The sequence below is a fragment of the Ornithorhynchus anatinus genome, chromosome 7 (assembly GCF_004115215.2).
Source record: "Ornithorhynchus anatinus isolate Pmale09 chromosome 7, mOrnAna1.pri.v4, whole genome shotgun sequence".
Taxonomy (NCBI): Eukaryota; Metazoa; Chordata; class Mammalia; order Monotremata; family Ornithorhynchidae; genus Ornithorhynchus; species Ornithorhynchus anatinus.
Window position 1 is genome coordinate 77777230 of NC_041734.1, and position 27222 is coordinate 77804451.

Genomic DNA, 27222 nt, shown 5'->3' on the forward strand with positions numbered 1-27222 from the left:
TTCTCCCTTTTCTCTCTCTCCCTTATTTCTCTTCTCCCCCTCTACCTTTTTCTTTCTCCCTTTTCTCCCTCTCCCTTTTCTCCCTGCTTTCCCTTCTTTCCCCCCCACTCCCTTTTCTCTTTCTCCCTTTTCTCCCTCTCCCTTTTTTCTCTCTCCCCTCTCTCCCTGTCCTTTCTCTCCCTGTCCCTCTCACTTTCCCCCCCTCTTCATCTCCCTGTCCCTCAACCAGAATGTAGCTGTGTGTTTTCCGTCTGTGTGATTAAAGCTCTCTTTCCCGGGAGTTCTACCCTCTCATCTGCCTTCCATCTCCTGCAGACAACATAACCAATTCGTCCTTCCCCTACCCCCTCCTTTTTTTAGTGGAATTATTTAAGTGTTTCCTATGTGCTAGGCACTGTATTTAGCACTGGGGTAGACACAAGATAATCAGATTGGACACAGTCCATGTCCCGCATTGAGGCCCATAGTCTTAACCCCCTATTTTACAAATGAGGCAACTGTGGGTCAGAGAAGTGAAGTGACTTGCCCGAGGTCACACAGCAGACAAGTGGTAGAGCTGGGATTAGAACTCAGGTCCTCTGACTCCCAGGCCCAGGTTCTTTCCACCAGACCACAATGCTTTTCCCTCCCTCATCTCCACCCTCTCCTCCCACCCCGCCTTGCTCCCTCTCCCCCAGGAGCCAGCTTAGAAGTTTGGTGGAATGGAGCCCCCATTGCACTCAGACCCGGCACTGGGAAGAGGGTCTGTTTCTCCCGATTTCCGCCAATAACCTGCCTATACAGTGGACAATAATATGGATTTAATTGGGAACCTTGTAAGCGCCAATCGGGCTGAAGCTTGGAATGCGGCTCTTCTCTGTGGGCAGATCTTAGCCCATTCTGGACGCTGCACATTCAGCTGACCAACCTTGTTCTCTTCTCTCATCCACCCGCAGTGCTCTGCACACAGCACTTAATAGACACAATTGATTGATTCATTCAGTCCATAGGCTTGACTGAACACCTAGCTTGTGTTTGTACTCAAAGTTCTAGAGAGAATAGAGAGTACAGTGAAAGTAACTTAAGTATTTAAGTACTTATTCTGCGCCAAGCACTGTGCTGAATGCTGAGATAGACACCATGTTATCATGACAGACAAATTCCTGTCCCACTTTGGGCTCACAGAATATCCCAAGCGGTTAGTACAGTGCTCTGCTCACAGTAAGTGCTCAAGAAATACAATTGACTGATTGACCAACAATCTAAGGAGGCGGGAGAACAGGTAATTTAATCCCCAGAGGACAAATGAGGAAACTGAGGCCCCGAGAAGCTAAGTGACTTGCCCAAGGTCATAGCAGGCTGAACCCAACAGCGGTCAGAATCCTGATCATCTGACTCCCAGACCCAGGCTCTTTCCACTAGGTCATGCTGCTTCTTAAATCCTCCTTTTTTTCAATGGAGTCTGGGAAAACAGCAAAAAAGTCCTCAATGAAGATTAGTTTCTCTAAGGAGTTGATGTAAAATGCATTAATTTGTTCAAGATCCAAAGAATTGACCAAAATGGTATAAATATATATATTTTAAAGTGACAAAGAACTGTTAAAGATTAGATGCAGTATCAAGCAGCAGTGCTAACACAGTATCCATAATAAAGGATTTGGGAATTCAAGTTTTTGGAATGCAGGTGTAAATGCAATATTTAATTTGCATCCACTGTCCCAAGTGCTAAATAGTAGAACTTTTCCATTATCTATGCTAAATAGAGCTGCCATCTATCGATAAATGGAAATGAGTTCCAGTGGCTTTTTAAGTCCACTGTGAAGGGAGGGGAAGTCAAGGTGAGCTTCATAATTTTAACTGTGGTATTTGTTAAGAGCTACTCTAAGGCAAGCACTTTCCTAAGCACTGGAGAAAATAAAAGATAAGCGACTAAGTAAGAGGGAGAGTAGATACTGAATGACAGATGAGGAAACTGAGGCCTCGAGAAGGTAAGTGACCTGCCCAAGGTTCATCCAGGGGGGTCCACAGCAGAGTTATCCAGAAGTGAGTGAGGCTGTAAGGACCGGTGAGACTCGGCTGGGGAAACAACAGAATTGACATTAATTACAAGAGGTAAGGTGGTTTTAAAATAAATCATTTCAAAATCTCAGGCCCTCTGAGTGTATATTAGCACCAGGCCAGAGGCTATGTCAGGTCAGTGGCTCCAGCATGCTAGAAAGCCTCCGTTTCCAGTAGTAACTGGGTTTGAGAAGTGACCATGTGGTTTGAAATGCGTCTCAGGGATCGTGTTTCCTGCAGCCGAGTCGTGGCGTCGTTTTGGCCTCCGTCGGCTCCAGTTGACTGCTGAGGTAGAAGTCGAGCCGGGACGGAGGGGGCCCGCGAGGAGTAGTGGTAGAATATGGGCCTGGGAGGCAGAAGGTCATGGGCTCTAATCCCGGCTCTGCCACTTGTCCGTTATGTGACCCTGGGCGAGTCACTTCCCTTCTCTTGGCCTCAGTTACTTCATCTGTAAAATGGGGATTGAGGCAGTGAGCCCTATGTGGGACAGGGACTGTGGCCCACCTGATTATCTTCTATCTATCTATTACTTCTTCTCCTCCCTCATCGACACCCATGCCCGTCACCCCCGCCGATTGTTCCGGACCTTTAACTCTCTCCTTAGGCCCCCTGTTCCTCCCCCTCCCCCATCTCTCACTCCCAATGATCTGGCCACCTATTTCCTCACGAAAATCAACACGATCAGGTCTGAGCTCCCCAAAGTCACCCCTCCGCCTTTCCCCTCCCCCCCACCGACCCCCTCCCCTACCTTCCCATCCTTCCCTGCAGTATCCTCAGAGGAGATCTCCTCCCTCCTCGCAAGCGCCACCCCCTCCACCTGCGCCTCGGACCCCATTCCCTCTCACCTTATTAAAACCGTCGCCCCTGCCCTCCTCCCTTCCTTAACTTCTATTTTTAACCACTCAATCTCCAATGGCTCCTTCCCCGCTGCCTTCAAACATGCCCACATCTCCCCCATCCTAAAAAAACCCGCTCTCGACCCCACTTCCCCCTCCAGTTATCACCCTATCTCCCTACTACCCTTCCTTTCCAAAATCCTAGAACGGGTCGTCTACAATCGATGCTTAGAATTCCTTAACTCCCATTCTCTCCCAGACCCCCTCCGATCTGGCTTCCGTCTCCTCCGCTCTACCGAGACCGCTCTCTCTAAGGTCACCCGTGACCTCCTTCTTGCCAGATCCGACGGCTCCTACTCCATTCTGATCCTCCTTGACCTCTCTGCTGCTTTTGACGCCGTCGACCGTCCCCTCCTCCTCCATACCTTATCTCGCCTCGGCTTCACGGACTCCGTCCTCTCCCGGTTCTCCTCTCACCTCTCTGGCCGGTCATTCTCGGTCTCCTTCGCCGGCGCCTCCTCCCCCTCCCATCCTTTAACCATTGGAGTTCCTCGAGGGTCAGTTCTTGACCCTCTTCTGTTCTCCATTTACACTCACTCCCTCGGTGAACTCATCCGCTCTCACGGCTTCGACTACCATCTCTACGCGGATGACAAGCAGATCTCCAACTCCGCCCCTGTCCTCTCCCCCTCCCTTCGGGCTCGCGTCTCCTCCCGCCTCTGGGACGTCTCCACCTGGATGTCGGCCCGCCACCTAAAACTCAACATGAGCGAGACTGAGCTCCTCATCTTCCCTCCCGAACCCGGTCCTCTCCCCAACTTCTCTATCACCGTGGACGGCACAACTGTCCTTCCCGTCTGTCGGGCCCGCGGTCTCGTTGTCATCCTTGACTTGTCTCTCTCGTTCACTCCACACATCCTCTCCGTTACCGAGACCTGCCGGTCTCACCTCTACGATATCACCGAGATCCGCCCTCTCCTCTCCACCCAGACGGCTACCTTACCGCTACGGGCTCTCGTCATATCCCGGCTAGACTACCGTGTCGGCCTTCTCTCCGACCTCCCTTCCTCCTCTCTCGCCCCGCTCCGGTCTATTCTTCACTCCGCCGCCCGGCTCATCTTCCCCCAGAAACGATCTGGGCCTGTCACTCCCCTTCTTAAACGACTCCAGTGGTTGCCTATCGACCTCCGCTCCAAACAAAAACTCCTCACTCTAGGCTTCGAGGCTCTACGTCACCTCGCCCCTTCCTACCTCTCCTTCCTTCCACCCACCCCGCATGCTCCGCTCCTCTGCCGCCCACCTCCTCACTGTCCCTCGGTCTCGCCTATCCCGCCGTCGACCCCTGGGCCACGTCCTCCCGCAGTCCCGGAACGCCCTCCCTCCTCACCTCCGCCAAACTGATTCTCTTCCCCTCTTCGAAACCCTACTTAAAACTCACCTCCTCCGAGAGGCCTTCCCACACTGAGCTCCTCTTCTCCCTCTACTCCCTCTGCCACCCCCCTTTACCTCTCAACAGCTAAACCCTCTTTTTCCCCTTTTCCCTCTGCTCCTCCCCCTCTCCCTTCCCATCCCCACAGCACTGTACTCGTCCGCTCAACTGTATATATTTCCATTACCCTATTTATTTTGTTAATGAATTGTATATTGCCTCGATTCTATTTAGTCGCCATTGTTTTTACGAGATGTTCTTCCCCTCGACTCTATTTGTCGCCATTGTTCTCGTCCGTCCATCTCCCCTGATTAGACCATAAGCCCGTCAGACGGCAGGGACCGTCTCTATCTGTTGCTGACTTGTTCATTCCAAGCGCTTAGTACAGTGCTCTGCACATAGTAAGCGCTCAATAAATACTACTGAATGAATTAATGAATCTACCCCAGTGCTTAGTTCAGTGCCTGGTCTTTAATCATAATAATAATGATGGCACTTATTAAGCGCTTACTATGTGCAAAGCACTGTTCTAAGCACTGAGGGGGATATGAGGTAATCAGGTTGTCCCACATTCATTCAATTCATTCAATAGTATTTATTGAGCGCTTACTATGTGCAGAGCACTGTTCTAAGCACTTGGAATGAACAAGTCAGCAACAGATAGAGACGGTCCCTGCCGTTTGACGGGCTTACAGTCTAATCGGGGGAGACGGACAGACGAGAACAAATCACAGTTCTTAATCCCCATTTTTCAGATGAGGTGATTGAGGCACAGAGAAGTTAAGTGGCTTGCCAAAGATCACATAGCCGACAAGTGACGGAGGTGAGATTAGAAGCCACTTCCTTTGATTCCCAAACCAGTATTTTTCCCACTAGGTCACACTGTGACTCTGTTATATTGCTGAATCATCCTCTCCCAAGCACTTAGTACAGTGTTCCGCATATAGTAAGCACTCAATAAATACCACTGACTGACCAAGTGAAAACCGTCACTGAACAGATGGCTTGGCGTCCCTCCCACCCTCCCCTGGCCCAAGGACGGCCCGGCTGCACCGGCATGAAGGAGGGTCGGGGCCGAGAGGGGCCGGTGGCTGTCTGGGAACACTGTCGGCCTGTTAACGGTGACGAGCCCGGCGGCCCCAGGGGCCGGAGCGGAGCCGGTCAGAGCAGGGGGAGGACCAACTTTTTCCTCAGGGTGAACATGGGCTGCGGCATCTGTTTTCCCCGGTTAGTCAAATCAATTTTCTGGCTCACTTCGAAGTTGACTTTTGTCAGGATGGTGAGGATGTCGGCTCCCCTGAAAAACAGACAGCAAGGATTGGGGGTGGGGAGGGCAACCAAGCGCTTAGTACAGTGCTCAAGTAGTCTGCTTGCAATGAGCACTCAGTAAATGCCAAAGATTGACTAAGCTGGGACTAGAATTCAGGACTCCAGACGCCCATCCTCTTAGTCCGGTGCTCTGCACACAGTAAGCGCTCGACGAACGATTGATTGAGAGCAAATACTAGGACCCCTGCCTCCTCAACAGATTTTCTTCTGTCCTAGATGGCCCTGCTTGAAGTCTGGGGACCGATCTGGAAGGGCCTCCCCCAACCCTGTGGATCTTTTGCCCACAGATTTGCCTGTGACTTTAACCCCTCCATTGGCTGACAGTGCTTGGCATATACTAGCACTTAACACATACCATTAAAAAAAAATCTCTCTCCCCCTTCAGTTGGGAGCCCGATGAGGGACAGGACTTGGGTCCTATCTGACTGTATTGTATCACATACTAAGTGCTCAACAAATACCACTATTATTACTATGGGCATGCTCACAACCATTTCTTCCAACCCAGCAATCACACTGAACAGAGAGGCTTGCCTGGTTACACCGTCCCTGCTATTTTTTTTTAATGGTATTTGTTAAGTGCTTACTATGTGCCAGGCACTGTGCTAAGCACTGGGGTAGATACAGCCCCTGTTTCACATGGGGCTCAGAGTCTTTATCCCCATTTTACAGATGAGGTAACTAAGGTGCAGAGAAGGGAAGTGACTTGCCCAAAGTCACACAGAGGACAAGTGGCAGAGTCAGGATTAGAACACAGGTCCTTCTGGCTCCCAGGCCCTGGCTCTATCCACTGGGCCACGCTCCTTCCCTACTTCCCAAACTAGGCCGCACTACTTTCCCCACACACTATTCTAGTGGTGTTCTAGGCCCGACGCCGAGTGAAAACAAGCGCTGTGGGCAAACTAGGCATGTTCGTGCCACTGGAGCATAGTGGACGAACAGACTCTCAGCTGAACCCGAGGAACCACTGAACCCTAGAAGCATTCCTATGGGCTCTCGTTTTTATAATAATAATAATAATGGCATTTGTTATGCCCTTACTATGTTGTTAGGCACTGTACTAAGTGCCTGTCCCACATGAGGCTCACATTCTCAATCCCCGTTTTACACATGAGGGAGCCGAGGCCCAGAGAAGTAAAGTGACTTACCCAAGGTCACCCAGCAGCAAGTGGCTGAGCCAGCATTAGAACCCATGACCTTCTGACTCCCAGGCCCGGGTTCTAGCCACTACACCACGCTATTATTCCCCAGACCCCAAGCATTTTCTGACCGGCGAGGGAGGAGGGAGGGAAAGGGGGTTGCGGGGAGGCTGGAGGTTAACCCTGACACCCCCAGGATTATACTCACAGGGGACACAGATTCCTCAGGTGATGGCACAGCGACTGAATGTACCAGGTGCCTTTGCTGGGGATTCGGTAAGAAACACAGTTGCTCACGGTGGCCATGCCCAGCAGGAAGTCCGCCTCGTCCGGGATGCACCGCTCGTGGAACACGGCGTCCGGCTCGGCGGGGGAGGCCGCGGCCGTCCCCTTGTCCGTCCCATTGTCCGTCTCCAAGGCGACGGCCAGGTGGTAGGCATCCCCTTGACAGGCCTGGATGAAGAACAACTTGGGTTTTCCGGCCAGGGTCGGGCAGCGGGAGCCGGTGAAGTAAGAGGTCAGGCTGCGGATGGAGGCCTGCTGGCCGTCGGTGCCGTAGACGACGCCCCTGTCGCCGTGGGAGAGGATGCAGCAGACGAAGCAGTCTTGGGCCGAGTGGTCCATCCGCTGGTAGCTCTGCAGCGTCTCCAGGATCTGCTCCGCCGTCTGGTCCTCGAACACCACCGGCGAGAAGGCGAGAGCCTTGAAGATCTGGCTCAGGGCCTCTGAGGAGCAAGGGGGGAAAAGCGTTCAGTGGGGAAGCAGCATGGCCTCATGGATAGATCCCGGGCCTGGAAGTCAGAAGGTCCTGGGTTCCAATCCCGGCTCCCCCATTTGCTGTGTGGCCCGGGGAAAGTCACTCACTGCTCTGGCCTCAGTTACCTCATCTGTAAAATAGGGATTTAAGACTGCGAGCCCCCATGTGGAATAGGGACTGTGTCCAACCCGATTTGCTTGTATCTACCCCAGCGTTTAGTACAGTGTCCGTACATAGTAAGCGCTTAATGATAATAATAATAAAAATGATGATATTTGTTAAGCGCTTACTATGTGCAAAGCACTGTTCTGAGCACTGGGGGGGGATACAAGGTAATCAGGTTGTCCCACGTGGGGCTCATAGTCTTAATCCCCATTTTACAGATGAGGTCACTGAGGCACAGAGAAGTGAAGCGACTTGCCCAAAATTACATAGCTGAGAAGTGGCGGGGCAGAGATTAGAACCCACGACCTCTGACTCCCAAGCCCATGCTTTTTCCACTGAGCCACACTGCTTCTCACATAAATACCACAATTATTATTTTTATATGGGCATTTGCCTATACAATATATACTCATGCAATGGGACATTCAATTATCCCCAAGCGCCCTCCAATCAATCAATCGTATTTATTGAGCACTTCTATGTGCAGAGCACTGTACTAAGTGCTTGGGAAAGTACAATATAAAAAAATAGATACATTCCCTGCCCACAATGAGCTTACAGTTTAGAGGGGAAAAAACACATTCATTTCCATCTAGGGCCTCTGTGTATACACTATAATAATAATAATAATAATTGTGGTATCTGTTAAGCGCTTACTATGTGCCTGGCACTGTACTAACCACTGGGGTAGATACAAGTTAATCAGGTTGGACACAGTCCCTGCCCCACATGGGGCTCACACTCTTAATCCCCATTTTACAGATGAGGAAATTGAGGCCCCAAGAAGTAAAGTGACTTGCCCAAAGTCACATAGCAGACAATGGCGGAGTTAGGATTAGAACCCAGCTCCTTCTGAGTCCCAGGCCCAGGCTCTATCCACTAGGCCATGCTGCTTCCCCATACTCATACAGTGGGACATTCATTTATTCACCAAACGCTCTCCATTCAGCAAGCACTCAGTCAGTCGATCTAATTTATAGAGTGCATACTGTGTGCAGAGCATTGTACTAAGTGATTAGGAGAGTACAATATAGCAGTGTAACAGACACATTCATTTCTATCTGGGCTTCTGCGAACACAATCATCCCCCAGAGCTCTGCACACAGTAAGCGCTCAGTAAATGGGACTGATCGATCGGTTAACATTTTTATGTCTGGCTTTCCAACTAGAGCATAAGTGGCGTGGCTAGTGGCTAGGCTCGGGCCTGGGAGTCAGAGGATCTGGGTTCTAATGTCGGCTCAACCACTTGTCTGCTGTGTGACCTCGGGCAAGTCACTTCTTTTCTGTGGGTCTCAGTTCCTTCATCTGCAAAATGGGAATTCAGTACCTGTTCACCCTCTTACGTAGACTGCTAGTCTCGTGTGGGACCTGATATTATCCCGTATTCAATCAATAGTATTTATTGAGCGCTTACTCTGTGCAGAGCACTGTACTAAGCTCTTGGAATGTACAATTCGGCAACAGATAGAGACAATCTCTGTCCTATCTATATCGACCCCAGTGTTTAGCATATAGTGAGCACCTAACGAGTACCACGATTATTTCTAAAAGGGATCCTGTCACTTTTTTGGGTTGCATTTCCAAGTGCTTAGTAGAATGTATTGCACCTAAATAAATGCTATCATAGTTACCACTGCAGCGTGGCTCAGTGGCAAGAGCCCGGGCTTGAGAGTCAGAGGTCCTGGGTTCTAATTCCAGCCCTGCCACTTTTCAGCTGTGTGGCTTTGGGCAAGTCGCTTCACTTCTCTGTGCCTCAGTTCCCTCATCTGTAAAATGGGGATTAAGACTGGGAGCCCCACGTGGGACAACCTGATTACCTTGTATCCACCCTAGCGCTTGGAACAGTCCTTGGCACACAGTAAAGCACTTAACGAATACCGTCATCATTATTATTACTGCTATTACTATTTCAATTCAACCATATTTTTTGAGTGCTTACTGTGTGCAGAGCACTGTACTAAGCCCTTGGAAAGGACAATACAGTAATAAAGAGAGACAATCCTTGCCCACAACGAGCTCACAGTCTATTACTACAACTTCTTTTGTTGGCATATTAATTCACCTTTTTCCTCCCGGTATTTTTGTGCTATTCCCCTGTTGTTTCCTTGTTCTTTCTCCTGCTCCCACCATTAGCAGATGATTTGGGACTGTCTCCCCAATAGATTCTAACAGGTATCTGTTGAACCCTCCTAAGCACTTACTACAGTGTTAGACCCTCGGTTGCTCAGTAAATACCAGTGATTGTTGGAAATCACAAGAGAAGTGTCACTTCTGCATGCTGCTTTTCCATGCTGCTGATCTGATTACCTTGTATCTGCCTCAGAGCTCAGTTTATTTATTTATTTAGAGTAATGCCTGTCTCCCCCTCTAGACTGTGAGCTCGTTGTGGGCAGGGAATGTGTCTGTTATATTGTTATATTGTACTCTCCTGAGCGCTTAGTACAGTGCTTTGCACACAGTAAGTGCTCAGTAAATATGATTGAATGAATGAATGCTGTGCTTGGCCCATTATGAGCCCTTTATAAATTGCCATTATTAGTTTTAATACCAATAATAATGATAATAATCATTTGACTCTCACCTTAGCCTCCCTGAGAGAACAGAGCCCCTCTCTACATTTCTGCAGGGCAGCGAATCATTATTGAAGGGAAAACCAGGGAATTCCAGATGGGAAATCAGTCTTCCCGTCAGCCCGATTCTATCATATCAATCAATCAATCAATTGATAGCATTTATTGAGAGCATACTGTGCGCAGAGCACTGTACCGAGGGCCTGGGAGAGTCCAGTGCAATCATACCTGCATCTTTGTCCGTCCCATCCCTGTTTTTCATTTTCTTCAGCTTGGGAACCTCTGCACGAGCTTGCTGGAAGTTGTAGTTGTTGATAATCAAGCAGTATCCCCGAGGGTTGCTGTTCATTTTGTAAAAATCACCATTTTGCTGGAGAAAAGAAGAAAAAACATGGAAGTCCCCGAATAAGTTCTCCACTGAAGCCTCCCCCGACAGTGAAAATCACTGGGGAAACTGACCAAGCCCACCGGATTCACCGAACCCACCAAACCCACCCAATGATGAGTTTACGCTTGTAATAATAATCATTGTGGCATTTGTTAAGCATTAACTATGTACTAAGCGCTGAGGTGGATACAAGCAAATCGGGTTGGACACAGACCCTCTCCCACGGGTTGCTCACAGTCTCAATCCCCAATTTCCAGATGAGGGAACTGAGGCACAGAAAAGTGAAATGACTTGCCCAAAGTCACAAAGCAGACAAGTGGCAGAGACGGGATTAGATCCCACAACCTTCTGACCCTCAGTCCCATGCTCCATCCACGACGCCATGCTGCTTCTCTGCCTCTCTTCTGCTTCTCCACCCACGCTGCTTCTCTTGTATCGGCCTTAGAGCTCAGTACAGTGCTTGGCCTATTATAAACCCTTTATAAATGCCATTATTAGTATTAATAGCAATAACAATGATAATAATCATTTGACTGTCCCTCTGCTGTGCTGCGTGTATTTGAACAATGGTCTCCATCCTGAGAAAATAAATCTTGAGGAATCCCCAATGTGCTACTTCCAGGATCGCCCCGGGTTTACAGCTCAGTCATTTCCTGAGGATAAACATTCTTGAATAGGAATGTTGTGAAATGGAGACAATTTTCCAGGGAAGACAGTGTGAGGTCCAGGCGACCTGCTCCTGAGCCATGGCTGAGTACTTTCCCGAATGGCCCCGAAATGAGGACTCGGTAGGAAGGAGAACAGGTCTTCAATCCCCATTTTGCAGATGAGGGAACTGAGGTATAGGAAAGTAAAGTGACTTGCTCATGATCACACAGTGGATAGGTGGCAGAACCCGGATTAAAATTCAAGTCCTCTGTAATTTAATCATTTATATTAGTGTCTGTCTCCCTCTCTAGACTGTAAGCTCTTTGTGGGAGGGGAAGGTGTCTGTTTATCGTTATACTGTAACTTTCCCAAGTGTTTAGTACCGTGTTCTGCACACGGTTAGTGCTCAATAAATGATAATAATAATAACGTTGGTATTTGTTAAGTGCTTACTATGTGCAGAGCACTATTCTAAGCACTGGGGTAGACACAGGGGAATCAGGTTGTCCCACGTGGGGCTCACACTCTTAATCCCCATTTTACAGATGAGGTAACTGAGGCACAGAGAAGTTAAGTGACTTGCCCACAGTCACACAGCTGACAAGTGGCAGAGCCTGGATTCGAACCCCTGACCCCTGACTCCAAAGCCCGTGCTCTTTCCACTGAGCCATGCTGCTTCTCTATGATGACGATGATGGCAATAAATATGGTGGACTGACTGACTCTGACTCCCAAGGCCGTGCTCTATCCACTAATCCACGCTGCTTCTCATCATAAACGTCTAACAAATACCACAGTAAGCTGCTTGGCTTAATGGAAAGAGCATGGGCTTGGGAGTCAGAGGATGTGGGATCTAATTCTGCCCTTGCCATTTGTCTGCTGTGTGACCTTGGGCAAGGCACTTAACTTCTCTGTGCCTCAGTTCCCTCATCTGAAAAGTGGGGATTAAGACTGTGAGCCCCTGTGGGACAACCTGATTACCTTGTATCTACCCCAGCACTTAGAATACTACTTGGCACACCGTAAGTGCTTAACAAATACTATTATTATCATTGTTATTATTATTACTATTATTATTCCTGCATCCTGTAGACTGTAAGCTCATTATGGGGACGGAACGCGTCTACTAATTCTGTTGTAAACTCCACAGTGCTTAGAATAGTGCTCTACACATAGTAAGCACTCAATAAATACGATTGATTGATGGCAGAGAAGCGGCAGTTTTGACATCTAAAGTTCCAGGAAGAATTAAGCTACTATTTGAGCCCACATGTCAAACAGGGGAGATGAAACCCAGTTATCATTCATTCAGTTGTATTTATTGAGCACTTACTGTGTGCAGAGCACTGTACTAAGCATTTCAATTCCTAATCCAGCTGGTGCAGAGTCTAGCCTGCCCTCCTGACCTCTGGGTTTGGGATGGAGGCCCAGAAAAGAAACGAGGAGGATGGTTTCCAAAAACGCAAACCGTGATTTTCTTCTCCCGTCCTGATTGTTACAGTGGCTCAGAGTGGGTGCCATCTGCTTCTCCACCGGCAACAACCGAAGTGGTGTGGCCTAATGGACAGAGTCTGGGCCTGGGAGTCAGAAGGACCTGAGTTCTAATCCCGACTCTGCCACTTGTCTGCTGTTCGACAAGTCACTTCGCTTCCCTGTACCTCCGTCCCCTCATCTGGAAAATGGGGATGAAGACCGTGAGCCCCATATGGGACAGGGATTGTGTCCAACCTGATGATCGTGTATCTACGCAAGGTTTAGTACAGTGCTTGGCACATGGTGAGTGCTTAATTAATGCCATAAAAAACCCAACAGTGAGTGACTGTTTCTATCCCAGTGTGTAGGCGTGAAAGTGGCAAACGGAATCCAGGAAGAGTTCAAAATCTGGGATTGTCCTATTACCTGGGGTTGGCTTCCTTGATCCCCTTGAGCATCAGACATTTCTTGAAAGCCACTGGAAATTCCTTGAACTAGAAAAAAATCAAGGTGGACACCTTTAGGGTTATGAGTCAGTGGCAGAGGGTTAAAAATAATATTAAACTCCAATAAACTCTATTGCTGTTCACCCTCGTTTAATGAACATAAGGAACATCTTAGTGTGTGTTCAGATGGGACGCAAGTCTCCCCTCTAGAAAACCACTTGGGTGTCCCTACTGACTATTCTTCATCCAAAAGTCAGTCAGTTGTATTTGTTGAGCGCTTACTGTATGCAGAATGCTGTACAAAGCTCTTGGTAGAGTACAATACGACAGCGTGGCGTAGTGGATAGACCACGGATCCGGGAATCAGACAATCTTGAGTTCTAATTGTGGCCTGTGTGACCTTGGGCAAGTCTTTTCACTTCTCTGGGCCTCAGTTACCTCATCTGTAAAATGAGGATTGAGACTGCAAGCCCTCGTGGGACAAGGACTGTGTCCAACCAAATTTGCTTCTATCCACCCCAGCACTTAGTATACAGCCTGGCAATAGGAAGCACTTTACAAATACCACCACTTATCATTATTATTATTGTTATTATTATTATCAATAATAACCATAATAATATAATAAAGAGACACATTCCCTAAAGTGTAAATGACTCCCAGGTGGGACCAAAGTGCCAGAGTGAGCTCTTGGGCATGGTGTCTAAATAACACCACTGCTCTAAATAACACTACCAGAGGAGCTAAAACACTACCAGCTGCTCTCTGATTGGCTTCCAAACCACCTGGACCAGCTCCGCCATCCTTCACCTTGGTGGTGACAAGAGTGTGGTCCATGGTCCACATCAATCATTCAATGGTATTTAAAGAAGCAGCGTGAACTAGTGGAAAGAGCACGGGTTTGGGAGTCAGAGGACCTGGGTTCTAATCCTGCCTCCGCCACTTACCTGCTGTGTAACCTTGGGCAAGTGACTTCACTTCTCCGTGCCTCAGTTCCCTCGCCTGCAAAATGGGGATTCAACACCTGTGCTCCCTCCTACTTAGAATGGGAGTCCCACGAGGGACCTGACTGTCTTGTATCTACCCCGGTGTTTACTATAGTGTTAGGTATCTAGTAAGCACCTAACAAATACCACCATTATTATTATATTATTTACTGAACGCTTACTGTGTGCCGACGCAGGGCACTGAAATGAACACTTGGGAGAGGACAAGACAGCAGAACAGGCAGACACTTTCCCTACTCACAGCGAGCAAATGTACTAAAACTTCAGAAAGCTGTGGGTAGAAGCAAGAAGAGCTAAAAAGACCCTTCAATCTGGTAAACTCCAATCTCAGTTTTATTCCCATCCCCCAACTTTGGCCTCTTTCTGTTGACTCACCTACCCTGAGGCAGAACTGATCGGAAAGGTATTATTGTTTTAAGATACTATTGGAAATGTATTATTCTTCTAAGGGAACCATCACCTCCAGCCCCTCTCTTGGTCTTACCTGCTCTTCTTTCTTCATAATGGTCAATTTTCCCCAGCAGGGTCTTGTCGATTTTGTCACAGATTTTCTTCAGCATATCCAAGTTGCTTTCTCCCAGGATGCCCTTCTTTTCCATCTCAATGAAAATGCCCATCAGGGTCTGTTTGGGGGAAGAGGAAGGAAAGCAGGAAGCAAAACCAAAGACTGGACTGGATTAAACTGTTTTTTAGAAAGATAGATTGTTCCATTCCCAGTCTCCAAATCACCAGCCCATGGTCTCATTCTATCTCCCAGACCCTAAATCCTGCAGGACAAAGCTTCAGGAAGAAGAATGGTGGAGGGGAGGAAGATCTAGACCAGCCCCTGGCTCAGAGAGAGGCTTCTGATCTGATCTGCTTCTGGAGAAGCAACATGGTTTAGTGGAAAGAGTATGGGCTTGGGAGTCAGAGGTCGTGAGTTCTAATCCTGACTCCACCACTTATCAGCTGTGCGACGTTAGGCAAGTCACTTAATTTCTCTGTACCTCATTTACTTCATCTGTACAATGCAGATTAAGACCGTGAGCCCCACGTGGGACAACCTGATTATCTCGTATCTACCCCAGCGCTTAGAACAGTAGTTGGCACATAGTAAGTGCTTAACAAATACCATAATTATTATTATTATTGTTATCCCTGTATGTAGAGCTTTGTCACCAAGCTGCCCCTTGAGGACCAGACATGGGTGCGGAGAAGGGCCACGGAGCTCACCTTATTGTCCAGGCGGGACCTGGGGAGGTCATTGCTCAAAAAAAAAGTTATTGACTTCAGTTCTTCTCTGGTTACGTTATCCGAGAGTGTAAAGAGCAGGACCCTACGGCAGAAAATGAGGAAGCTGGTTCAGCTCTTCTGGCTGGTCCCGGGGCAGAAACCTGAGCCCCCATTCCCACCAACATCTTGGGGGACTCCCTGGCCCGCACCCGACCCCAGCCTGTCAGAACTGCCTGGAAAGGAAAGCTTCTCCCTGGAGGGACCGGGGCGGGGGGGAGGGGGCAATAGATCAATCAGTCGATCAGTCGTATTTAATAATAATAATTATGGCATTTGTTAAGTGCTTACTATGTGCAAAGCAGTGTTCTAAGTGCTGGGGAGGATACAGGATGATCAGGCTGTTCCATGTGGGGCTCACAGTCTTAATCCCCATTTTACAGATGGAGTAACTGAGGCACAGAGAAGTTAAGTGACTTGCCCAAAGTCACATTGCTGACAAGTGGCTGAGTGGGATTTGAACTCATGACCTCTGACTCCCAAGCCCTTGCTCTTTCTACTGAGCCACGCTGCTTCTCTATTTATTGAGCACATACTGTAGGCAGAGCACAGTGTTAAGCACTTGGGAGGGTACGATACACAAAATTAGCAGGCACATTTCCCTGCCCATAGCAAGCTTACAGTCTAGAGGTGGAGACGGACATTAAAATGAATAAATGAGTTCAAATATATTAAAATATATAATTTAAAGATATGCATGCAAATTCTGTGGGGCTGGGAGCGAGGTGAAAATCAAACGTCCAAAGGTCACAGAACCAGGCGCAAAGACGCAGAAGAAAGAAGGAGTCTGGGAAAAGGGGATAATGGGGGAAGGCCTCTTGGAGATGTGACTTTAATAAAGCTTTGAATGTGGGGAGACTGGGGGTCTGAGGGAGTTCCAGACTAGGGGGAAGACGTGGGAAAGGGGTCGGCGGCGAGATAGTCGAGATCGGGGCACAGTGAATGAGCTGGCCTTAGAAGAGCGGAGTGTCCAGACCTTACTGAAGTAAGAGAACAGTGAGGTGAGGTAGGATGGGATGAGCTGACTGAGGGCTTTAAAGCTGATGGTAAGGATGCGGAGGTGGACGGACATTGCTTGGAGATTCTTGAAGAGGGGGGAGACATAGCCTGAACGTTTTTGTTGATGAATTATCTGTTCAGCAGAGTGAAGTATGGATTGGAGTGGGAAGAGAGAGGAGGCTGGGATTTCAGCGAAGAGGCAGATGCGGTAGTCAGAGCGGCATTGGATAAGTGCTTGGCTCAACTTGGTAGAACAGAGCAGAGCGGGACTCTTTGCTGGTTCCCGAGGGCTGGGCTTTCCGACACTTACTTTTCCCCAGGAGCCGGGGCACAGAGCTGCCGGGTGGGCAACAGGGAAGAAGGCCACCTTGGCCAGCAGTCTCCCCGGGGACGGCGGCCTCTCCGCCCCCTTCCCCCTCCGCCCCCATGCCAGCCATCGGTCCCGGGGCACTCCTGAGCGGCCTGCCAGAGCAGGTGAGAGAAAGGAGGCTCAGAGCGTTCCGGACCTTTTCTCCCAGGCCCACGCCGGTCCCAAGTCTGCCCTCGACTCTCCCGGCTCCTCCATCACTCCTCCCCTGACTCCCGCCCCTCTTGATTAATTGGATCGGCTCCCGTCTCTCCGAATCGCACTAAGCCCACCTTAGGTACTTTTAAAATAGCAAGCACTTAGTACAGTGCTTTGCACACAGTAAGCGCTCAGTAAATACGATTGAATGAATAACACCTGGGGTGTTGATTCCACTGTAGATTTCCAATGACTTGAAATTTAATGTGGCCTGTTACCCAACACCTGCCCTCTCAGAGGGGGACAGTTGGCCCCTGGATTGTCTTCTGGGGTCCGGGAGCAAGGTGGGGGTGGGGGCTGGCCTTGGAGAAAGGGTCATGAGTGTCCTGGTCCACCGTGAGGCACCGTCAGGAACAAGCAGTGTGGCTCAGTGGAAAGAGCATGGGCTTGGGAGTCAGAGGTCAAGGCTTCTAATCCCGGCTTTGCTATTTGTCAGCTGTGTGACTTTGGGCGAGTTACTTAACTTCTCTGTGCCTCAGTTCCCTCATCTGTAAAATGGGGATTAAGACTGTGAGCCCCACGTGGGACAACCTGATTACCTTGTATGCCCCCCCCCAGTGCTTAGAACAGTGCTTGGCACATAGTAAGTGCTTCACAAATACCATTATTATTATTACTATTATTATATTCCCCTTGTTCCGCTGAGACCAAATCTAAAATGACTTCTGACGGCTGCCTTGTGTTTCTTCAGGCTGTGATATTTCCTTTTCTGACCAAGAGAGGGTGATAAGTGCATTCCCAATCTTGGAATTTGGAAGCTCCTTAACCAGAGAGAAGGCTGGGGACAGGAAAAACCACGGAGCAAGGGAGAGGACCTCACCAGAGTTGTAAATAGTTGTTTGAATTTTTTTTCCCACTAAACCCAAGCAGGTGACAGGAGGTGTCTCTTGCAAAAGGGTGCGACTTTACCACTTTCTGAGTGCCACTTTGGCAGATGCAACTGTACCTCTCTGTGCTCTCCACATGGCTCAAGGCCTCTGCTTACCCTGCAGCTTTAGGGATGCCAGTTTCAGAGAATGATCTGAGAAGGCTCCCTACATCATCATCAATGATATTTATTGAGCATTACTATGTGCAGAGCACCACGCTAAGCACTTGGAAACAGAGTTTCCTTCCCACACTGAGCAATAAGACTTATGTTGGTGGGGAGGCAGTGTGGCCTATTTGGAAAAAGCACATGATAGGGAATCTGTAGATTCAAATTCTAATTCCAGATCATCCACTGGCCTGCTGTGTGACCTACGGGAAGTCATTTAACCTTTCTGGGCCTCAGCTTTCTCCTTTACAAAATGGGAAAAAGATACCTGTTCTCCCTAACTTTTAAACTGTGAGCCCGGGTGACACAGAGACTGTGACCAATCTGATGATTTGTAGCTTTCCCAGCCCCTGACTCATAGTAAGGGCTTAATAAATACCAGAATACCAGAGAAACAGTGTGGCCTACCAGCTAGAGCACCGGCCTGAAAGTCAGGAGGACCTGATTTCTAATCCCGGCTTTGTTGCTTGTCTGCTGTGTGAGCTTGGGTAAGTTATTTGATTTCTCTGGGCCTCAGTTACTACACCTACAAAGCAAGGATTAAGACTGTGAGCCCCATGTGGGACCTGGACTGTGTTCTACTGACTAGTTTGTATCTTTCCAGTGCTTAATACTGTGTCTGGCATATAGTAAGCACTTTAGAAATATCACAAAAAACAAAGAAAAAACCAAAAGAGAGTGAATTATTCATGGAATCTTCAAAAGTACTGAATGTCAAGGCAACACAAGTTGGGATTTCCGAAAGAGTGTGTGGGGCTGTGGCTGAAGTTCTAATAATAATAATAATTATTATTATGGTATTTGTTAAGTGCTCACTATGTGCCAGGGACTGTTCTAAGCACTGGAATAGATACAAGGTAATTGGTTTGGAAACAGTACCTGTCCCACATAGGGCTCACACTCTTATTCCCCATTTTACGGATGAGGTAACCAAGGCCCAGAGAAGCGAAGTGACTTTCCCAAGTTCACACGGCAGGCAAGCGGCAGAGCCAGGATTAGAACCCATGACCTTCTGAATCCCAAGCCTGTGCTCTATCTACTAGGCCATGCTACTTCTCTGAAAGGGTTTCTCCCAGTCTCTGGTGTCCGGGGCCCCCTCACCTGTAGGCAGACACCTGGGCCCTTCCCGGCTCCTCCAGCTCCCTCGCCACGTCCTCCTGGCTGGTCCTCAGGTGAGACGTCAACAGGTCGATCCGGTGAATTCGGAAAAGCAGCTCCTTTAAGAAAAAAAGTTTTCCCTCCTCTAACATCCCCTTCTCCTGGAGCAGCCGGAAAAGACCTAGGGCATCCTGGATGTTCTCCTGCTTCTTCCGCGGTATCAAGTCCAAGCAGAGGAACTTGAGAGCCTCCAGGTCGTCGGCCGCCAGCTCCTCCCCAATGGAGAAGAGAAGCTTGTGGAAATCCATGCTTGGCTGGCAGATCCGGGCTCTCGGCTGGCCCCAGGATACCAAGCGCACAAGGGTCCGGGGACTTTAAGGCTGGGAGGTTCCCCCTGAGTAAACAGAGGAATTGGAATGTGTCAGTTATCTTGTTCTATTGTATTCTCCCAAGCGCTTAGTACAGTGCCTTTCACACAGAAAGCGTTCAATAAATACGATTGACTGACTCCCTACCTTCAAAGCCTTACTGAAGGCCCATCTTCTCCAAGAGGCCTTCCCTGACTAGGCCCTCATTTCCTCTTCTCCCACTCCCTTCTGCATCCCGCTCACACTTGGGTTTACAACTTTTTTCACCCTCAGCCCCACAGCACTTATGAGTATATCCATAATTTACTTATTTACATTAATGTCTGTCTCCCTCTCTAGACTGTAAGCTCTCTTTGTGGCCAGGGAATGTGTCTACCAATTCTGTTATATTGTACTCTTCTGAGTGCTTAGAACGAAGTCCTGCTCATAGTAAGCGTTCAATAAGAATAAGTGATCATCATCTCCCCACAACTGGCCCTTCAGCCCTTCCACACCACCTACACTCAATCTTTCACTCACCCAAAGGACTTCTGTGGCTATTTTTATACTCTATTATTACCAGCTCCTATCTGTAGTCTATTTTGGTGTCAGTCTCTTCCACCAAACTGTCAGTCAGTCAGCCAATTGTACTTATTGAGCACTTGGGAAAATAATAATAATGAAACAGAATAATAAAACAGATGCATTCCCTGTCTACAGTGAGCCTACAATCTAGAGGTGGAGACAGACATTAATTTAAATAAATAAATGATAGCTACGTACATATGTGCTGTGGGGCTGGGAGAGGGTGATGAATAAAAGGAGCAAGTCAGGGCAATGGGATGAATAAAGGGAGCAAGTCAGAGTGATGCAGAAGGGAGCGGGAGAAGAGGAAAGGAGGGCTTAGTCAGGGAAGGCCTCTTGGACAAGATGTGCCCTCAGTAAGGTTTTAAAGAGCCCCAGGATGGTGTTAAACCCTGGAACCAAAGCCTCTCAGATTCTGTTTGGGGAGGGCAGTTTAAAGAGAAGAATTCCTGATTCCAGCTCCACAAATGTCCCCAAGGCCACAGAGTATTGGCTCCTTGGGGCTACTAAAGGGCTTGGGGGGTACCAAAGCCTGCTTGCCAGATTTTCTGCTTGAACTTGGCCATGATACAAACTACCGTTGCTGAATCAACACATTAGCAGTTAATAGCGTGGCTGTCTTTCTCCACAACTTTGTGGGTGATGCTTGATCCCTGGGCAGGGAATGTGTCTGTCTGTTGTCGTATTGTACTCTTCCAAGCACTTAGTACAGTGCTCTAAACACAGTGAGCGTTCAATAAATACGATTGACTGCCTGACTGACTACAAGGGGTCTGTGCAGCCTTGCCTGAGACATGTTGAGCTGAAGTTCGGGAAATGAGCAGGACTTAGACATTTATTTTTCAAAGCAGTCTCTGCAGAAGTCCTCGAACCAGACATATGTTCTACTTTGCCTTCCCAGCATTAAAGGATTACCAAACCCGCATCTGCTGATGGCGGAGATAATCCGAGATGCTTCCGAGGCCATGGCTTCCGGCCTGCCTCAAGAGACAAAACATTCAAAGGCTGGACGTCCAGCTCATGTCACCACCTCCCGGGCCTCAGTTTCTTCAGCTGTAAAATGGGAGTAATGATGAGCAGCTCCCGGCTCTACCACTTGTCTTCTGTGTGACCTAGGGCAAGTGTGACTGTGAGGCTCAGGGCTCACAGTCTTAGTCCCCATTTTACAAATGAGGGAACTGAGGCACAGAGAAGTGCAATGGCTAGCCCAAGGTCACATAGCAGACAAGTGGCAGAGTCAGGATTAGAATAATAATAATAATTATCCTATTTGTTAAGCCTTTACTATGTGCCAAGCACTTTACTAAGTAGATACAAGCAAATCGGGTTGGACACAGTCCCTGTCCCATGTGGGGCTCACAGCCTCAATCCCCCTTTTACAGATGAGGTAACTGAGGGACAGAGAAGTGAAGTGACTTGCCCGAGGTCACACAGCAGACAAGTGGCGGAGCTGGGATTAGAACCCAGGCCCGTGTTCTATCCACTGCACCATACTGCTTCTCTCCACAGCCAACTGCATAGGTGATGTAGAGGAGAGGAGAGGGAGGGGAAATGAGGGAAGGTGGGGTGTGTGGTGGTCTTTCATATATGAAAGGGGAGGGAGTCCCAAGGCAGAGGGAGGCCCACGGGCAAGGGGTCGGTGGGGAGATTGATGAGATGGAGGTAAGCTGTGTAACTCTGGGCAAGTCACTTAACTTCTCTGGGCCTCAGTTACCTCATCTGTAAAATGGAGATTAAAACTGGGAGCCCCATGTGGGTCAACCTGATCACCTTGTATCCCCCCAGCACTTAGAACAGTGCTTTGCACATAGTAAGCGCTTAACAAATGTCACCATTATTATTATTATTATTATTGTTTATAAGGAGCCAGCTGGTGCTAGAGGAGCAAACTGTGGGAGTGGATTGTAGTAAGAAATCAGTGAGATAAGAGTGAATGGAAAAAGATGATTGAGTGCTTTAAAGCTGATGGTGAGGTGTGTCTGTTTGCTGTCGAGATGGATGGGCAACAATTGGCGATTTTTGAGGAGTGCGGAGAGGTAACCTGAATGGTTCCTCAGAAAAACCATTTTCTCTGGTTTTTCTTAGGCAGCAGAGCAAAGAATGGAGCGGAGAGCGACGTGATGCAGGGAGGTCAGTGATGCAGTAGTCAAGGTGGGATATGATAAGAGCTCAGATCAGTCTGGTTGCAGTTGAGATGGAGAGGAAAACACTGTAAATGGCAGTTTGAGCGTGTTAATTAATTGATGGCTTTAGCTCTATTGACTTCGTTTTTATCACTGGTTTTATTTTTACTTTTGGGGTCAATTTTTGGGATATCAAGAATGCATCAATAGTAAGCGCTCAGTGAATATTCAGGACCGGGCAATCAATGCATTTCACTTGATTCCCTCCGGGAAACTGAGCTTGTCTCCAAGCTTTAACTTGACACTTTGGTGTCCTGAGCCCACCTCGGGATTCATCTGGAAAAATGTGCAACGGACAAGAGTCTGGACTTTTTGGTTCCCTTTCCAACCACCCCAGAACTAGGGCTTAATATCGGGCAGGGCTTGGCTGAACAACCAAGTAAGATGATCTCAAAGTGGGGTCATTTATCTATTTGTGGTTAGATGGTAATGGTTAGAGCACAAGCCTGGGAGTCAGAGGGACCTGGGTTCTCATCCCGGCTCCACCACTTGTCTGCTGTGGGACCATGGGCAAGTCGCTTCATTTCTCTGTGCCTCAGTTACTTCATCTGTAAAGTGGGGATTAAGATTATGAGTCCCCTGTAGGACAGGGACTGTGTCCAACCTGATTAACTTGTATCTACCCCAGCACTTAGTACAGCGACTGGCACATAGTATGCACTTAAATACCACAGTTATTATTATTGCTTTCTAAAATTATCCTGGGGGAATTGACTCCCTGTTGGTGGTAAAATGGAGAGTGTTTAATTGTGCTGGAGAAGAAGCAACTTCAACTTTGTTCTTTGGTATATGAGTTAGGACAATCTATTGTTAACTACATCCGAGTTTTTTTATGGTATTTGTTTACCATTGGTATTGTTTAAGCATTTACTCTGTGCCAGACACTGTTCTAAGTGCTGAGGTAGATACAAAGTCATCAGGATGGACACAGTCCATGACCCACATGGGGCTCATCGTCTTAATCCCCTTTTTACAGATGAGGGAACTGAGGCCCAGAGAAGTGAAGTGACTTGCCCGAGGTCACACAGCAGCATAGAATAGAATCTGGGTCTTTTTAACTCCCAGATAGACAATCTTTATCCACTAGCCATGTTTCCCAATCCCACACTCCCTAAACGACCCAAAGCTATCGGTGGCATGGCTTAGTGGATAGAACCAGGGCCTGGGAGTCAGAAGGACCTGGGTTCTACTTCCGGCTCTGCCTCATGTCTGCTATGTGACCTTGGGCATGTCACTTAACTCCTCTGGGCCTCAGTTACCACATCTGTAAAAATGGGGATAAAGAGTGTGGGTCCCATGTAGGACAGGGACTGTGTCCTACCTGATTGACTTGTATCCAGCACTTAGAAGAGTGTTCGGCATAGTAAACTCTTAATAAGTACCATATTATTTATTAGGGATTTCTCTAGCAATCAAGAGATGGAAGTTTGACCGAAAGACAGGAGGATGTGGGCAAAACTCTAAAACACGCAGGGAACGGAAATTGTTTTGATGCCTATCTCCCCGCTTCTAGGCTGTATGCCCGTTGTGGGGAGGTATTGCCTCTATTTGTCACCGAATTGTACTTTCTAAGCACTTACTACGTGCTCTGCACACAGTAAGCGCTCAATAAATACGATTGAATGAATTGAATGAATGAAATCAAAATAAAGGTTGGAAAGAAAAAAGGATGCCAAGAAACTGGCCAGGTACTTTCTCTGCTTTTTAAACTCAGATGGTGGGTGGCTGTTTAAGGTCAAGGCAGAGGAGGCCAGATGGTCTGAGCGACAAGTCAGATATCGTCCTCCCTCAGGCTGGACTCCATCCTGCCGTTGCCCAGCTTTCCTAAGCCCCCCCAGAAACGTGGAAACCGCTCAGCCGGAGAGAAAGTTATGAGGATTGGTTGGGAAAAAGAACTGCGTTTCAAACGGGTCCTGCCCTGGCCTCTCGATGGGGATTTCACAATCCCTCAAGATTTGGGTGGTCCCCGACACCCTCCCTCAGGCCTTTAGAGGTATCTCCCAGGCCTGCCAGAGTTCAGGCTTCCCGCGGAGACGTCTCCGCTTTCTTCCACTTCCTCCCGATGTAGTGATAATGGGCTCACGGCCACGTTCAAAGCATCACAACTTCCCTCCACACACACACACAACTTCCCGCCACATCTAAACACCCCCCACACACTAAGTATCCGCCACTTACACATAGAGACACCTACACACCGTCCCCAACACAGACCTCTCCTCCCTACACACGCGGCACAGATACACCCACAAACAATCACGTCCCGCCCTCCATCCGAACCAAATCTGTGCTGTTGGACCACAGCTACCTTCCCACTTCCCCCCTCCTCGTTCGGTTTTTACCCTCAAACTCCTATCAGATGTGCCATTTTCCAGCTCAGCTCTCCTTCTAGAAAGTTCTAGAAAGTCTTACCCCCAGGGAGGCTTCTAATCTGAAAGTCCCAGCAGCCGCTGCTTCTCAAACCAAGGTCCTGCTCTCCACCTGCTCTCGGGGCCAAGAATCTAACCAACCAGAGAGGTCAGGGGATAGAGAGAACAAATGAGGAAATGATGATGCAAAAACGCCAAGAACTTCCTTGTTGACGAAACATCCGGAAATGAAAAGAAAGTTCGGGCGGGACTTTCTTCTCGCCCGCCAGCCTGCCAACCTGCTCCACACCACCCTGCCTGAGAAGACTGCTGTGTGACCTAGGGCAAGTCACTCACCTTCTCTGGGTCTCAGTCTCTTCATCTGTAAAATGGGGATTCGATACCACTCCTCCCTCCTCCTTTGCACTGTGAACACCATGTGGGATGGAAACTCTGTAGGACCTAGTTATGTTTATCTACCCCAGTGCTTGGTACAGTGCTTGGCACCTAAGAATCGCTTAATAAATACTTCTTATATTATTATTAGAAGGTGGTCAGAGAGAGAGAGAGACATTCTGGATCAGGAAAATCAGTGTCAGAGAGACCATCTAGCAGCGTGGTCTACTGGAAAGAGCCCAGACCCGAGAGTCAGAGGACTGGGTTCTAATCCCGGCTCCGCCACTTACCTGCTGTGTGACCCTGGGCAAGTCACTTCAGTTCTCTGTTCCTCAGTTCCCTCATCTGAAAAATGGAGTTTCAATCCTACTCAGACTATGAGCCCCACATGGGACCTAATGATCTTGTATTTACCACAATGCTTGGCATGTAGAAAGCACTTAATAAATACCACAATTATTATTTTTAATCATTAAGGAAAGGTAACTGTGTCAACGATGATCGAGAAGTATCAGACTAGAAAGAGAGTATCTTCCATATACTCTCAAACATGCTCCAGTCCACTGAATTCTGAAAATAAAAAATCCTAATCCTCTACTCCTCTCCTGTCTCCTGGAAGGCAATGGGGTCCAATGGAAATTGCTAGGATCTGTGAGTCAGGAAACCGGGGTTCTAGCCCAACTCTGCCAGGGCTTGCTGTGTGTCTTTGGGCAGATCATATCACCTCTCTGGACACTTGCCCTCCCTATTTCTTGGGCACCCTCCCTATTTCTTGTTGTGTGGAGTAGTCTCTGTGTTGGTCAGAGACTGCGTCCCGTTCTGTTTTCGGAGAAAGATGCTTAATAAATCTGTATAGGAGACCCAAACGGGTGCTGCACAGAGAGCTAAACTTGGAAAGCCAAAAGACAGGAGGGCAGAGGAAACATTTTAAGGACAAGGTAAAACAAATCCATGCTGCATCCCAGATGAAAAGTGGGAGCCAATGACCAAGGACAGACCAGCCTGGCGTACCGTAAGCAAGAAGGAAGTGGCTCTCCTGGATCAAAACCTTCGTGTGGAAATAGAGACAAAGAAGCAAAAGAGAAAATAGTGCCACCTACTACAAACACTAATCGCAACCTCACAACAAAGGACAACCTTTCTGTGTGCCCCGCGTGCCTAGATCTGGGAATCCTGTATCAACCTTTTCAGTCACAGACGCACTCGTAGGTGAACTCCACTGTTAGTGCTGTTTTCTTCAAATACAAAGGATTTTATATATTTATTTATATATTTGATACAAATATGTAACTCTATTTTTATACATTACATATCCTATATTCACCTATATTAAAAGCATATGTTTAATAAGTGTCTTACTAAAAAAAACCTTATCTCCAAGAGGCCTTCACCAACTAAGCCCTCATTTTCTCTTCTCCCACTCCCTTCTGAGCCACCCTTGCACTTTGATTTTCACCCTTTATTCACTCCTTCCTCAGTCGCATAGCACGTATGTACCTCCCCCTAATTTATTGATTGATTTTTATGGTATTTTTTCAGCGCTTACCATATACCAGGCTCTGTACTAAGCGCTGGTGTAGATACAAGCTAATTGGGTCGGACACAGCAGGGTGACCTAGTGGATAGAGCACAGGCCTAGGAGCCAGAAGAAACTGGGTTCTAAACCTGGGTCTGTCATTTGTCTGCTGTGTGACTTTAGTCACCTCATCTGGTGGGGATTAAGACTGTGAGCCTCATGTGTGTCCAACCCGATTTGCTCGTATTCACCCCTGCGCTTAGTACAGTGTCTGGCACATAGTAAGCACTTAGCAAATACCACAATTATTATTTCTATCATTATTATTATGTCCCAGATGAGGCAACTGAGGCACAGAGGAGTGAAATGATTTGCCCAAGGTCACACAGCAGACATGTGGCAGAGCTTGGATTAGGTCTTTGTCTAGATTAACTCACTGTGGTCAGGGAACATGTCTTCCAACTCTATTATGTTGTATTCTCCCAAGTACAGTGCTCTGCTCACAGTAAGTGCTCAGTAAATATAATTGATTGATATCATTATATATCAAATGCAAATGGACTCATTTTTTTTCAAACTCCAGATCAACATAATTATCAACAATCCAGAAATATCGAATTCCGATCATTCTCATCAGCAACAGCGTGATAGTTAGC

The 27222-nt window shown here is 48.0% G+C and overlaps 1 protein-coding gene across 1 annotated transcript; it reads right to left on the reverse strand.

Annotated features, from left to right (window-relative positions):
• Positions 1–5337: 5337 nt before the first annotated feature.
• On the reverse strand, positions 5338–24793 carry CASP8 (caspase 8). The gene is made up of 8 exons (XM_029069379.2): positions 24719–24793; positions 19195–19585; positions 15437–15539; positions 14709–14847; positions 13198–13265; positions 10491–10632; positions 6979–7495; positions 5338–5599 (listed from the first exon to the last, which is right to left on the reverse strand). The coding sequence occupies exons 2-8, from the start codon at positions 19497–19499 to the stop codon at positions 5464–5466; spliced, it is 1410 nt and encodes a 469-aa protein (XP_028925212.1). The 5' UTR covers positions 19500–19585; positions 24719–24793; the 3' UTR covers positions 5338–5463.
• Between the last annotated feature and the right edge of the window lie 2429 nt (positions 24794–27222).